General features: G+C 39.4%; 2 protein-coding genes across 3 annotated transcripts; both read right to left on the bottom strand.

The window, feature by feature from the left end:
• On the bottom strand, positions 1-2,899 carry LOC135662032 (small ribosomal subunit protein uS13z/uS13y/uS13x). Its single transcript, XM_065176597.1, has 4 exons — positions 2,769-2,899; positions 2,505-2,665; positions 1,845-2,033; positions 1-282 (listed from the first exon to the last, which is right to left on the bottom strand). The coding sequence occupies exons 1-4, from the start codon at positions 2,769-2,771 to the stop codon at positions 177-179; spliced, it is 459 nt and encodes a 152-aa protein (XP_065032669.1). The 5' UTR covers positions 2,772-2,899; the 3' UTR covers positions 1-176.
• Positions 2,900-3,395: 496 nt separating this feature from the next.
• On the bottom strand, positions 3,396-7,877 carry LOC135662006 (cysteine synthase-like). Of its 2 annotated transcripts, XM_065176596.1 has the most exons (11): positions 7,716-7,860; positions 7,282-7,335; positions 7,069-7,178; positions 6,892-6,949; positions 6,433-6,696; positions 6,223-6,360; positions 6,038-6,089; positions 4,671-4,750; positions 4,418-4,477; positions 4,235-4,315; positions 3,396-3,652 (listed from the first exon to the last, which is right to left on the bottom strand). In XM_065176596.1, the coding sequence occupies exons 2-11, from the start codon at positions 7,321-7,323 to the stop codon at positions 3,560-3,562; spliced, it is 978 nt and encodes a 325-aa protein (XP_065032668.1). In that variant the 5' UTR covers positions 7,324-7,335; positions 7,716-7,860; the 3' UTR covers positions 3,396-3,559. The 2 variants fall into 2 exon arrangements, with proteins under 2 accessions (XP_065032668.1, XP_065032667.1); XM_065176595.1 differs by lacking the exon at positions 7,282-7,335 and having other exon boundaries at positions 7,716-7,877.
• Between the last annotated feature and the right edge of the window lie 3,092 nt (positions 7,878-10,969).

Below are 10,969 nucleotides of genomic sequence, written 5' to 3'. Positions count from 1 at the left end.
TTGGAGAAATGACCGAGAGAAATAACTTTCATCAATGTTACGGTTCCATTGACAATCAAAATTGTTACCTAAACATAACCAAACCATTAAAAAGAATTAGTCTTCTCCAACATGATGAATAAAACTTAGGTGATGACTTCAAGATCGAAAGACAACATCAAAGAGGATTGTTAAGCTCATCGCTTCTTAGAGACACCAACAGTCTTTCCCCTCCTGCCGGTTGTCTTGGTGTGCTGACCACGAACTCGAAGACCCCAGAAGTGACGGAGACCACGGTGGTTCCTGCAAGAGAAAAGCTGATGTTTAAGCAAGATCGTACAAGGAAGACTCACCATACAAAAGCAAATTAGGCACATAAAAAACTAATATTTAAGCACATGATAAAGACACTTGACAATGACAACGTGATTGCGATATGCATCATTAACACATCAATGTGGTTATGGTATTCTATTTTGGACACCAACATCACACCTTGTGGTGAACCATGAACATCAACACACTCATTGAAAAGGTGTGTGTGTGTATATATATATACATCATTTGTCGTCAAAGTATTTAATTCATATGAAAAAAATGACTGGTTAATGATTGAACATCAGGACTACCAAACCCTAACTCTTAATAAAAAACCACTAGAACTCTAATCATTAATAACAAGTCCAACTAAAACAAGCTTGAATAGCAAAATTGAATAAACACCTTGACATGCCACTTCAAGTATAGCAATTACCATGTAGAACATTTAGCTGATTAGTTCTCAATTTAAAAGGTCTATTTATTGACTGTAGCTCATCAAAATGCAATTACAACCCACGCCTGAACAACACATATCTTTTAGTCTATACACCAATAACCAATCTATCAATCTCAAAACTGAACTCTATACAAAGAAAGGGACACAATAAATCATAAGGTTTAAATAGTTGATCCATTACGATTTCTAGAAACAACTACCCACTCATACAGACTCTGTTATAAAAAAGAAGAGGCATCGAAATCATACAAAAGGATAGCTGCATAGGTGGTGAAAAAGAATGTCAATTGCATTCCAGGTAATGTGCTTGGGGCACTCCAGGTACAACCTATGGGAAGACAGGTGCACAAGAAATAGCCAGTTTATGCATCAATATGTCCATGCATCATGTTGCATTGCTCAGACCAGACTGCTTATGGCTAATACATGATTGCACCTCTGATATCATTCTACCAAAATAACCAGAGAAAGGATTTTAGATCCTTTGAGACTTTTACTCCCTCCTCTTTCACCAACCAAGGAAGAACCATCCTCGTTCCAATAAGATTAAAAGTCTTATTTTTAATTATTTACACCTTCAATACATTTGAGAAACATTCATATAATGTCCAACCTGTATACAGAAAACATTATTTATATTAACTTCCGATTTCTTATGTGTATCACCAACATTTTCTGCTGAAAATGCTCTTTTTCTTGAACTTGCAGTGCTTATTAACAGATTATCTATAAATCAATAACTACATCACATGACTCTTGGTAAAGACTCTCAAAGCACCCAAATATCAAACTAACGAACAACAATAATAAGGCATTATAAAGCATTGATATGCAGTAAAGGTAAACTAACAGGAGGTTGATGACAAAAAAGTACTAAATTGAAAATGGGATGTAGCAAAGAATGGCGAAGTCTGAATTTAATTGTACATAAACAAACAGCTGATCATTAAAATAGGATACGCGTTCTACAATATGGAATTAGATGCATGCAGAAAAGCAAACACATTTAGATATCCTTTGAAACAACTTTCAAGAAGAAATATAAAATGAACCATGCAGCAAATCTTAAGAGTCAGGAACAGCCAACCTTATCTTCTTCAGTCTCTCAAGGTCATCCCTCAGCTTCATGTCTAAGGCATTTGAAACAACCTGAGAATATCGTCCATCCTTGTAGTCTTTCTTCCTGTTCAAGAACCAATCCGGGATCTTGAACTGGCGCGGATTGGCAACAATTGTCATCAAGTTCTCGAGTTCGGCAGCCGAGATCTCACCAGCCCTGGGAGAAGTTGAACATGTAATAAAGCAACCCAAAAATACAAAAAAAAACAGCTAACACAAAAATATTTGACCTAGATTTAAGAAAGAAAACGAGGCTCAATTCACAAATATATAGAAACAAAAATATCATATGCATCCAAGAGATTACAGGATAAATAATCTTCCACCAAAACCTATCAACAAATGTAGATACCAATTCTTCAAAACTCAATGCCACTAATATCTAGACATACACAATTACTTCCTCCCCAATCACAGAAGTGTTTTAAAACGAAGAAGCACATATAACCTACAAGAACAGTTCGTGATAAAAAAATTAACTACCAAATTCGAATTTCAGAAAGAAGATCGGATTCAACTAGAAAGAAACGAACAAATGGAGCTTCCACATCAACCCTCCAACAAAGCTGGAAAGATATTTCTGTACATAAACCAATATGTAACATGGATAGATAAAAAAAAGAGGAACCTCTTGTTCATGTCGACGTCGGCCTTCTTGCAGACGATGTTGGCGAAGCGGCGGCCGATACCCTTGATAGAGGTGAGGGCGAACATGATCTTCTGCTTCCCATCGACGTTCGTGTTCAGAACACGAAGAATGTGCTGGAAATCCTCGTTCGCGACCAGCGACTGCCGGTCAAAGTCACCGCCAGAAACAAAAGATCTGATCAATCACTTGAGGAATTCACAAGAAGTAGAGAACAGGCATAGGTCCGAGAAGCACAGCACATACCATGGCGGCGGCTAAGGTTTCGCTGTCCGCCCTTCGTCTGATCTCGCTTCGCTCTCTATGCGGCGGCGATTGGAGGCGGTGGAAGAAACCCTAGGAAGCATATTATTATAGGCTCCGCAGATAAGTTGCCGTCTAATCGCACAGTAAAACATCCGTACCCGTTCAATATACCGTCTTTATTATTGGACCACGCACGTGGGGAACCGGTAAATCACGACGGTAAACAGGGTTTGCTCTAATTTGATCCTCATATGTGATTTAAGATGCGGGACCTTATTGGATCGGATTCGCGTCCGATCGATTTAGGATCCGTATCTGAATACAATGAGCTAATGGATCCAACAAGAGAATCCACATCTAGCAGTATCGATTCTAATCGGATCTGATCGAAAATAAATATTTGAATGTACCCTTTATTATTCTAAATGGCAACAAATTAACAATATATTTTTTTTTCCAAATCATGAGAATAAAACCAATGATCAATCACTGATTTTTGAAGCTTTTATTTTACTTTCTTGAACCAATTTATCTTTGTTTTTCTTTTTATTTACCCCTCAAGCATGCTCGTTTCATGGACTATTTACCAAGTTTAGAAATCATAATGCATTATGATGGATTAAAATCTCAAACTGAACAACACAGAATATATTTCTCCATCTTCAATCTGAGACAAGTTTCAACTCCACCAACACATTATTCCTCATGCAGACATCAATACAAGGACTGGTATATTGCTCAAAGGACACATGAAATGGAAATGACACTCTCACAGCAACCAGATACTGTCCTCAAGGCTCAAAAACCATGCACTCGGCTTCTTTCTTGATTGATTGGAAGAGCACCGAGGATAGATAACGTTCTCCAAAGCTCGGGAAGACAACCTACACGCACCAGGGAATATACGTGAGCAGAGAGCATATTCTTACGACCAAAAAGCTTAGAAAGATGGATATGATAAGCTGAAATGGTTCAGAACATAAAAGCATGAAGACAAAAACCCACTTCATCGATGAGACGTCTCTGAATAGTTCATACTAAGCATCAGTTTGTCGAACGCTCTAAATATGAAAGGGAGACACTTCTGGCACATACAGACTTGTTGAATGGCGCACATATGGTTTTCATCTTTCTCAATAAAGGTTAATTGGAAGGACAAAATTGAAACTATGAACATTTGTAAAAATGTGTGCAAGAAGTGGAGCATACACAAGTGCTTTCGGAGACCCCGACAAAACTAATCAAAGAGCCCTGGGCTATGAGTGCGTTTTGACTTGAGAATTTAACCAGAGTAAAATGCTCTTTAACTCTAGAATTTGAATGCTGTGTGCACATTCATCAGTCCCTGTGCTCCCAATAACGGTTCTTTAAATGTTCAATGGTTTTCTACATCAACTTACGAAAGGTTTCCAACAGCAAGATATAGCAAAGTCGAGAGTTTAGAGCTAAAGGTGAATTTAACTTACAACAATGAGCTTCCCCTCATTTTCTGGTCTTTGGGCAATCCTAATAGCTGCAGCAGCAGCAGCCCCAGATGAAATTCCAACCTGCAATGGTTCACCAACCGGCAGAAGTCCATTATCAAAACAAAAAAACTGCAACAAAAGAGCATAAAAATGAGAAATTTGTATTCTTTGCCACAAACTCACCAGCAGCCCTTCTTTCAAGGCCAGAAGCTTTGCAGTTTCTATAGCTTCATCACTCGAGACCTAATCAAAAAACCCAAGCAGAGGAAACAAGACAGTGAAAATTTAAAATAGCAGAAAAAAAAAATATAGTAATGTTCAAGAATCACAGATGCAACCAGGCCAATTAAGGCTAATTGATCATGCTTAGTTGTTCATCAACATGTAATGAGAAACTTCATTAAGCTGGAGTTTAGACAAACATTTTAAAACTTACTTGGACAACTTCATCAATTAGATTGACATCCAGAACACCAGGAATAAAGCCAGCTCCTATTCCTTGAATTTTATGTGGACCTAAGTCATATTTTAGAAGAAAGCAGATATCAGGCGCATGCTACTGATTATGTAAAGCTGCTCCTTCACAAAATGATCCAAAAGTTACACATTCCAATACAACATATTTTCTTAAGTGCATCAAGTGGTGTGATTCTGATTCCTATTAACATGATAGTTATGATAGGTATACATTGTGTCAGATTTAAAGAGGCAACCATAATATGCATACCAGCTAGTAGTGAAAAAGCATGCTCGCAATGAGTTTCCATAGTATATGCTATAATATGCTATTTTCAAATGACAGTTGTTGAATTGATGACAGAAGCATGAACAGTAAAGAGATATCAAATTAAGCATTGCCTGAAGAAGAAGAGCACGATGTGAGAAATGAGAAAAGCTACTATGTGTACTGTGCATTAGTGAAATACCATTTTAATTGAACGAATTTTATCATAATAGAAAAATGAACCAACTATAATTTTGGAATCAAAATATTGAGTGGTTAAGAAACCACATTGAATATTACATGGGACCAAAAATTGAAATCTCTAAATATCAGAGAACAACCACATCCCACATCAATCAAATTTAGTTAGAACAACCAACAATATTGAGTACAGCAAATCTCTAATGCCCAAAAACCAAGGGTCTTCAATTAGGTCAAACCAGGGCAATCCAATTAGAGAATGACAAAATAGAGCAAACCTTGCTTGACATGGAACAACCATCAGCAGATCAAGTCAATCCTGTTGTATCTAGGCCAATCCTATGTGTATTACAATTTTTACGGTCATTTCATTTCACACTTGGTGCATGATGCTGTCAAACATGTACTTGTACCACTCATGTTCTGGTTATCATTATTTTACTTATGCTAGAGCTTCACTAATTTCTTTCCTTTAAGTTTCTATTAATTATCCTCTAGTTTTGAGAGACAATTGTCATTCTAGTGACAACTATCAGTTCCATATCTACCCCAGAACAAGATGACAATGATGAGTTACAGAAGGATCTAGGCTGAAACATTCTTTATTGTTATTTAACAAGTATACATGAAAATTCACAGTAACAATAATATTCTTTATTGTTGGTTAACAAGCATACATGCGAGTTCACAATAACAATGACATTCTTCAAAGTTCTTTGAATGTATTCTTGTTATTTGACTAGTATACATGCAAATCTATAATAAATTAACAAGGATACATGCAAGTTCACTTATGTTCAAGTATTGATGTTACAGAACCAAGAAAGAAAAAATTTATAAAGGAAAAAAACAAAACAAGACAAAATGCGAGGCCGAACCTGGTTTTCCTCCAGACAATACTGCACTTTCAGATGGTTCAATACCATAGAGCTGAAAAAAAAAAACAACATATACAAATATAAAAATTAGCAGCCCATTAGAGCAGATGGTATTGTTTCTTATGTGTACTTAATCAAAAGCAGAAACATAGGACTGTTGTTGTTGTATTGGTTATAGAACAGACCTTGATCTCAGGATTTTGCTCTTTCAGATACTTTCCTGTTCCAGTAATCGTACCACCAGTTCCAATGCCAGAGACCAGAGCATCAACCTTACCCTCTGTCCCTTTCCATATCTCTGGCCCAGTTGTCTCATAATGAATCTGCAACACGAGTTGAACTAAGAGTCTATCTCTATACAGAAAATTTTCTGGAAAGATTGATCTCCAAAATACCCGTGGGTTAGCCAGATTCTCAAACTGCTGAAGAATATAGGAATTGGGTGTCTTTGCTGCCAATTCTTCTGCCTTATGAACAGCTCCATTCATGCCCAAAATTGGATCGGTGAGCACAAGTTCAGCACCAAAAGCTTTAAGAATAATTCTTCTTTCTAGGCTCATCGAGGCTGGCATTGTGAGAATAAGCCTGTAACCCTTTGCAGCTGCCATGAAGGCCAGACCTATCCCCGTGTTACCACTAGTAGGTTCAATCAAGACGCTCTGGCAAGTGTAACCATGCAATGAACAGAAGAAAATTGTCAGCCATATTTACTTTTAGCTCGAATTGAAATATGAGAAACATATATAGTTCTAAATTATTCTAACTACAATACCCCAAAATATCACTTGGATCAAATTTCAAACACTCCTCGGCCAATAAAACCTCAGAACAGGTGAGATTAGAAGTGGACAAACCTTCCCAGGTTGAATAAGCCCTTTCTCCTCTGCATCAGCAATCATACTATATCCGATTCTGCTCAAGAAAATTAGCCAAACATGGAAAAATCAGAGAAAGGATTATGCATACTAGAGTGAGAACAAAACCACAAATTCCAACAAGAGAAAACTTATGATAGATGGGAAGTCATGTACCTGTCTTTGACGCTGGAACAGGGCTCCATCATCTCCAGTTTAGCAGCGACTCGGGCAACGCAGCCAGTCGTCAGATTGTTGAGATAAACCAGAGGCGTTTTACCAATCAACTGTACATGGCAAGGGAAAATGATAACAATTAAGGACAACCTACATCAAAAGCAGGTAAGAATCTGTGGTCATAAGATAGAATCAAGAAGATCTAAATATTACTTCAGCGACATTCTTCGCAATCGTAGGACAATCTTCCGCCATTTTTCAGATCAACTGCGGGTAAAATAGAATCTTATTTTTATACCGCAAACGAAAACAGTATAAAGAATCAATCACTTTTAAGACAAAAGCTCGAAATGGAACCCATCAAATCAATAATATAGATACAATATACAGGTTGTACCAAAAGAAAAAAATTGGTATTTTTAGTCGCGCTGACAATTGAAAGATTTACTTTGCAATCTAATAACAAGATCGTCTTAAATCAAAGCGAGTTATTGGAGAATCTCAAACTGCTATATCACAACTTGACAGGAAACTTCAATTAGAACACCATAATTAGAAGATCAACCATAGATGACCAAACGGACACCGAAATTACAACTCAATTTATCGAGATTAGCCGATACAACTAAAAAAAGATCAAGAACAACCCCGCTCCAGTCGCCAAGGAACCGAGCGTGGAGCTCAGGTACGCAGAAATGAAACGGAGCCGCAAGGGACGGCAATTTCAAGTCACGAGTCGCGACCTTTCGAAACCCATAGAGCCAGAAACACTTACGAAGCATACAAACACCCATCCGTGCTCTGCCGGTCTCACCTAAAGGCAGGTCTGAGAGCCGCGATGTGGGACCCACAGGGCCGTGTGGGGTAAGTAAATTGGTCGGTGTAACAGGAAACCTGGACCCGCCTCAAATAGCGGACTAACCGTCGAAGATTACGTTTCGTGCAATGAATGGCTGCCACTTCGGGACCCATTCACCACGAGGGTTGATGCCCGGGCGATCACCGTGGAGGACGGTATAGACCATCCGTTCTTTTCGTAGTTGCACGCCCGGTGCGAGACGGAGCGCGTGCAGCAGTCGGTAGGGAGGAGGTGAATAGAGACGACCGGTCCATAATTGGCATTAAATTGTGGTACGAAGCTGTCGAGCGAATCCCATCGCTGACATCTGATGCGTCCATGTCCAAACTCATTTCGGGGCCGATTGATGTTGCCTCAACCTTCGTTATTCTTGATTGATCGTGTAGTTTTGTAAGCATGCAGAAATCGTCGATTGATTCTATACGCCGTGTCAAAGATAACATTTCCAATTGGTTACGCTTCCAAGGGAAGTGCTGTGGACGGACTCAGCATGCTGTGATTCCCGTTACCTCTCGTTTCTTATCTTTTTATCTTATTATCTTCTATACTTCGAGTCCCGTTACCTCTGTTTTTAGGGACGACTACCGGCAATTGAGCCACCAACGATCATATGTGTGATAGAGGATATTTTAGGTATCATCTAATCGGCAGCCACCTCATATCACACGTAACATTGCTTTAGTCAAAATAGTGCACACATCTTAAAACTGTGTGAAATGACATATATCGATTTAAGAACAACTGTATTTTGAAGCGACGTAGCCCGACTCAGAAGCAATGTCATCCGACTCCGAAGCGACGTATTGTAAATCCATATTGTTTGGAATCAAGCGATGCTTGCCAGTGAGGATAAAATCCCGCAAGGCATGGGATCAGAAGGATGGCTTTGGAATAGACAAATTATCCGTCGAAAATTTCGATGGACGCCAGCAAGCATAGGGGGGGCGACTCTCTATGAAATGTATAAAAAATCACTCTTGGGTAGATACCAAGGATAGGATTCGCTATCCACAAAAACTGACTTAAGCTTCGGAGGGGTCAAGCCAGAACTCCTCTCTCCAGTGTTGACCTATTGTGTAGGGACTCAGGACTAGAAGCCCCTCGTGGATTCGTCAGAGAACACCTTAGGAAACGGTGACCATGACTCTTCGTCCCTTCGCAGTGAAACCTTCCTTCTGAGTAATCACATGGATGATCTTACATTATTGGAACCAAACTAAGTTGTGCCCCTTGTCGAGCCACGACATAAATAATCACAATATTTTCGGTGCTAGAAGGAGGGTCTTGATGTCGCAAAAGCATCCGCCAATGAACGACCTCACAAAGCACCCTTCCAAGGAGGTGCCCGCTGCCCATTCTATCTTCCGCCTCAGAGGCCAATCATTTGCTCCTCCGTAGATAAATGGGAACACCTTCACCCAAACCTCCGTGTGTTATTGGTGTTTATTTAATGACCCCAAATTCCCACCTCCTAGGATCGGCACGAGATAGATGGTGGTCCTCGCAGAGGCATTCCTTAGCCTCACCCATCAGGTGTAAGCATTGATGGGAATTATGTAAACCATCGCACCCCATATACATCAACTCATTTAAGAAGTGGCTCTTCCCCTGTCATCATCACCTGTATCATAGCCAACCTTTGCTCTCTCGAGACGCGACACCCGACATACCATTTCTACCTTTTTCGAAGTAGATACACTATTGTTTGACTTAGCAGAGGATTCATCACGAGCTCAACTGTGGAGGATAAATCGACACTTGGACAAGGCCCATAAAAGAAGTGTACAAAACCAACGAGGATCACGAGCCCGAAAAGGGCCTACCATGACAAATCTCTAGCATCTGAAGACACCGCAGATCCAACCGAAAAGCAAAGGCCTCAATTGCCCACAACACAAAAGATGTACCTTGAGCCCCCCATGAGGAACCCGGGACATGCTTTTGTGGGGGGGGGGAGAGAATGATAGGGAATATTCTAATACTACCCATATGACAATGATCGACAGTTATTGGGAAACTATAAAGAGCATCACATGCACAATAGAAAATAAAAATAAAAATTAATTTCTTAAAATAATCTTATCTAATCACCGTGCGAAGATTGGGAGCGTAAAATTCGAAAGCGATGAAACTGCATAACTGCATAAAGTGGTTGAGATGTTCTCACATAAGGGAGATTGTATATCCCATAATATGCATATCTCAGTCCATGGACGAAGAAGCTCTCACAAACTTCGCTCTAGCGGTGATCCACATAGCAGATGCAATAATGAGGCAGCTCTTCGCATAGTATATTCTTTCCTCACGTATGCGCACCACCACACCACAGCAACCAAGGAGGGATCGGTCCCTCTTGCTGTCCTCTTACACCGGAGAAGGGGAAGGGAGGAGATGAATGAAATGGTGATAGCAGGGGTCTAGCCTATAATCCTCTAAGCCCAAACTCTTATACATAAAGAGTCATCTTTACTTACCCTAATGGATCTTGCCTTAATAGGTATTGGATCTTCATCATGCTAGTCATATGAAAAAAATAATATCCCCACACAAGCAGCTATGAGACTAATTGCCTCTATTATAGAGATGGGTATATAGTATACCGGTCTGTTCGATTATCTCGATGCCCCTTTCGAATAACTTATGATTGAGAATATTTAGTTATCTTTGTTTAAATACGATTTGGTCTCATTTATCATATCTCACCATGATCCAATTCTTATTGCATATATTCAAAGACATCACATAATAAAAAATAAGAAAATATAATAATAATAATAACCAAAAGATATCGTGCAACATATTATTTGTGTCATCAGTCATATGATTGACTTATAAGATACTTATAACTAACAATAGTCACATAAGAGTTGGTGTGACATCTTGAAGTTGACGTGGTGCCTCGAAGCCAACGTGGCACCTTGGAGTCGATAGTCGCACCTTAATACCAAAAAGGTGCATGCGCATGTATGAACTTGAAGGGACGCACCGTCCTCGTGGCGACATACGACCGTGCCCACGCCACTCAAGGTCGTACAAGACGAT

Source organism: Musa acuminata, chromosome BXJ1-4, assembly GCF_036884655.1.
Source record: "Musa acuminata AAA Group cultivar baxijiao chromosome BXJ1-4, Cavendish_Baxijiao_AAA, whole genome shotgun sequence".
In the NCBI taxonomy this organism is placed as follows: Eukaryota; Viridiplantae; Streptophyta; class Magnoliopsida; order Zingiberales; family Musaceae; genus Musa; species Musa acuminata.
Note: the sequence above shows the minus strand (reverse complement) of the source record. Positions and strands in the feature narration are given on the sequence as shown.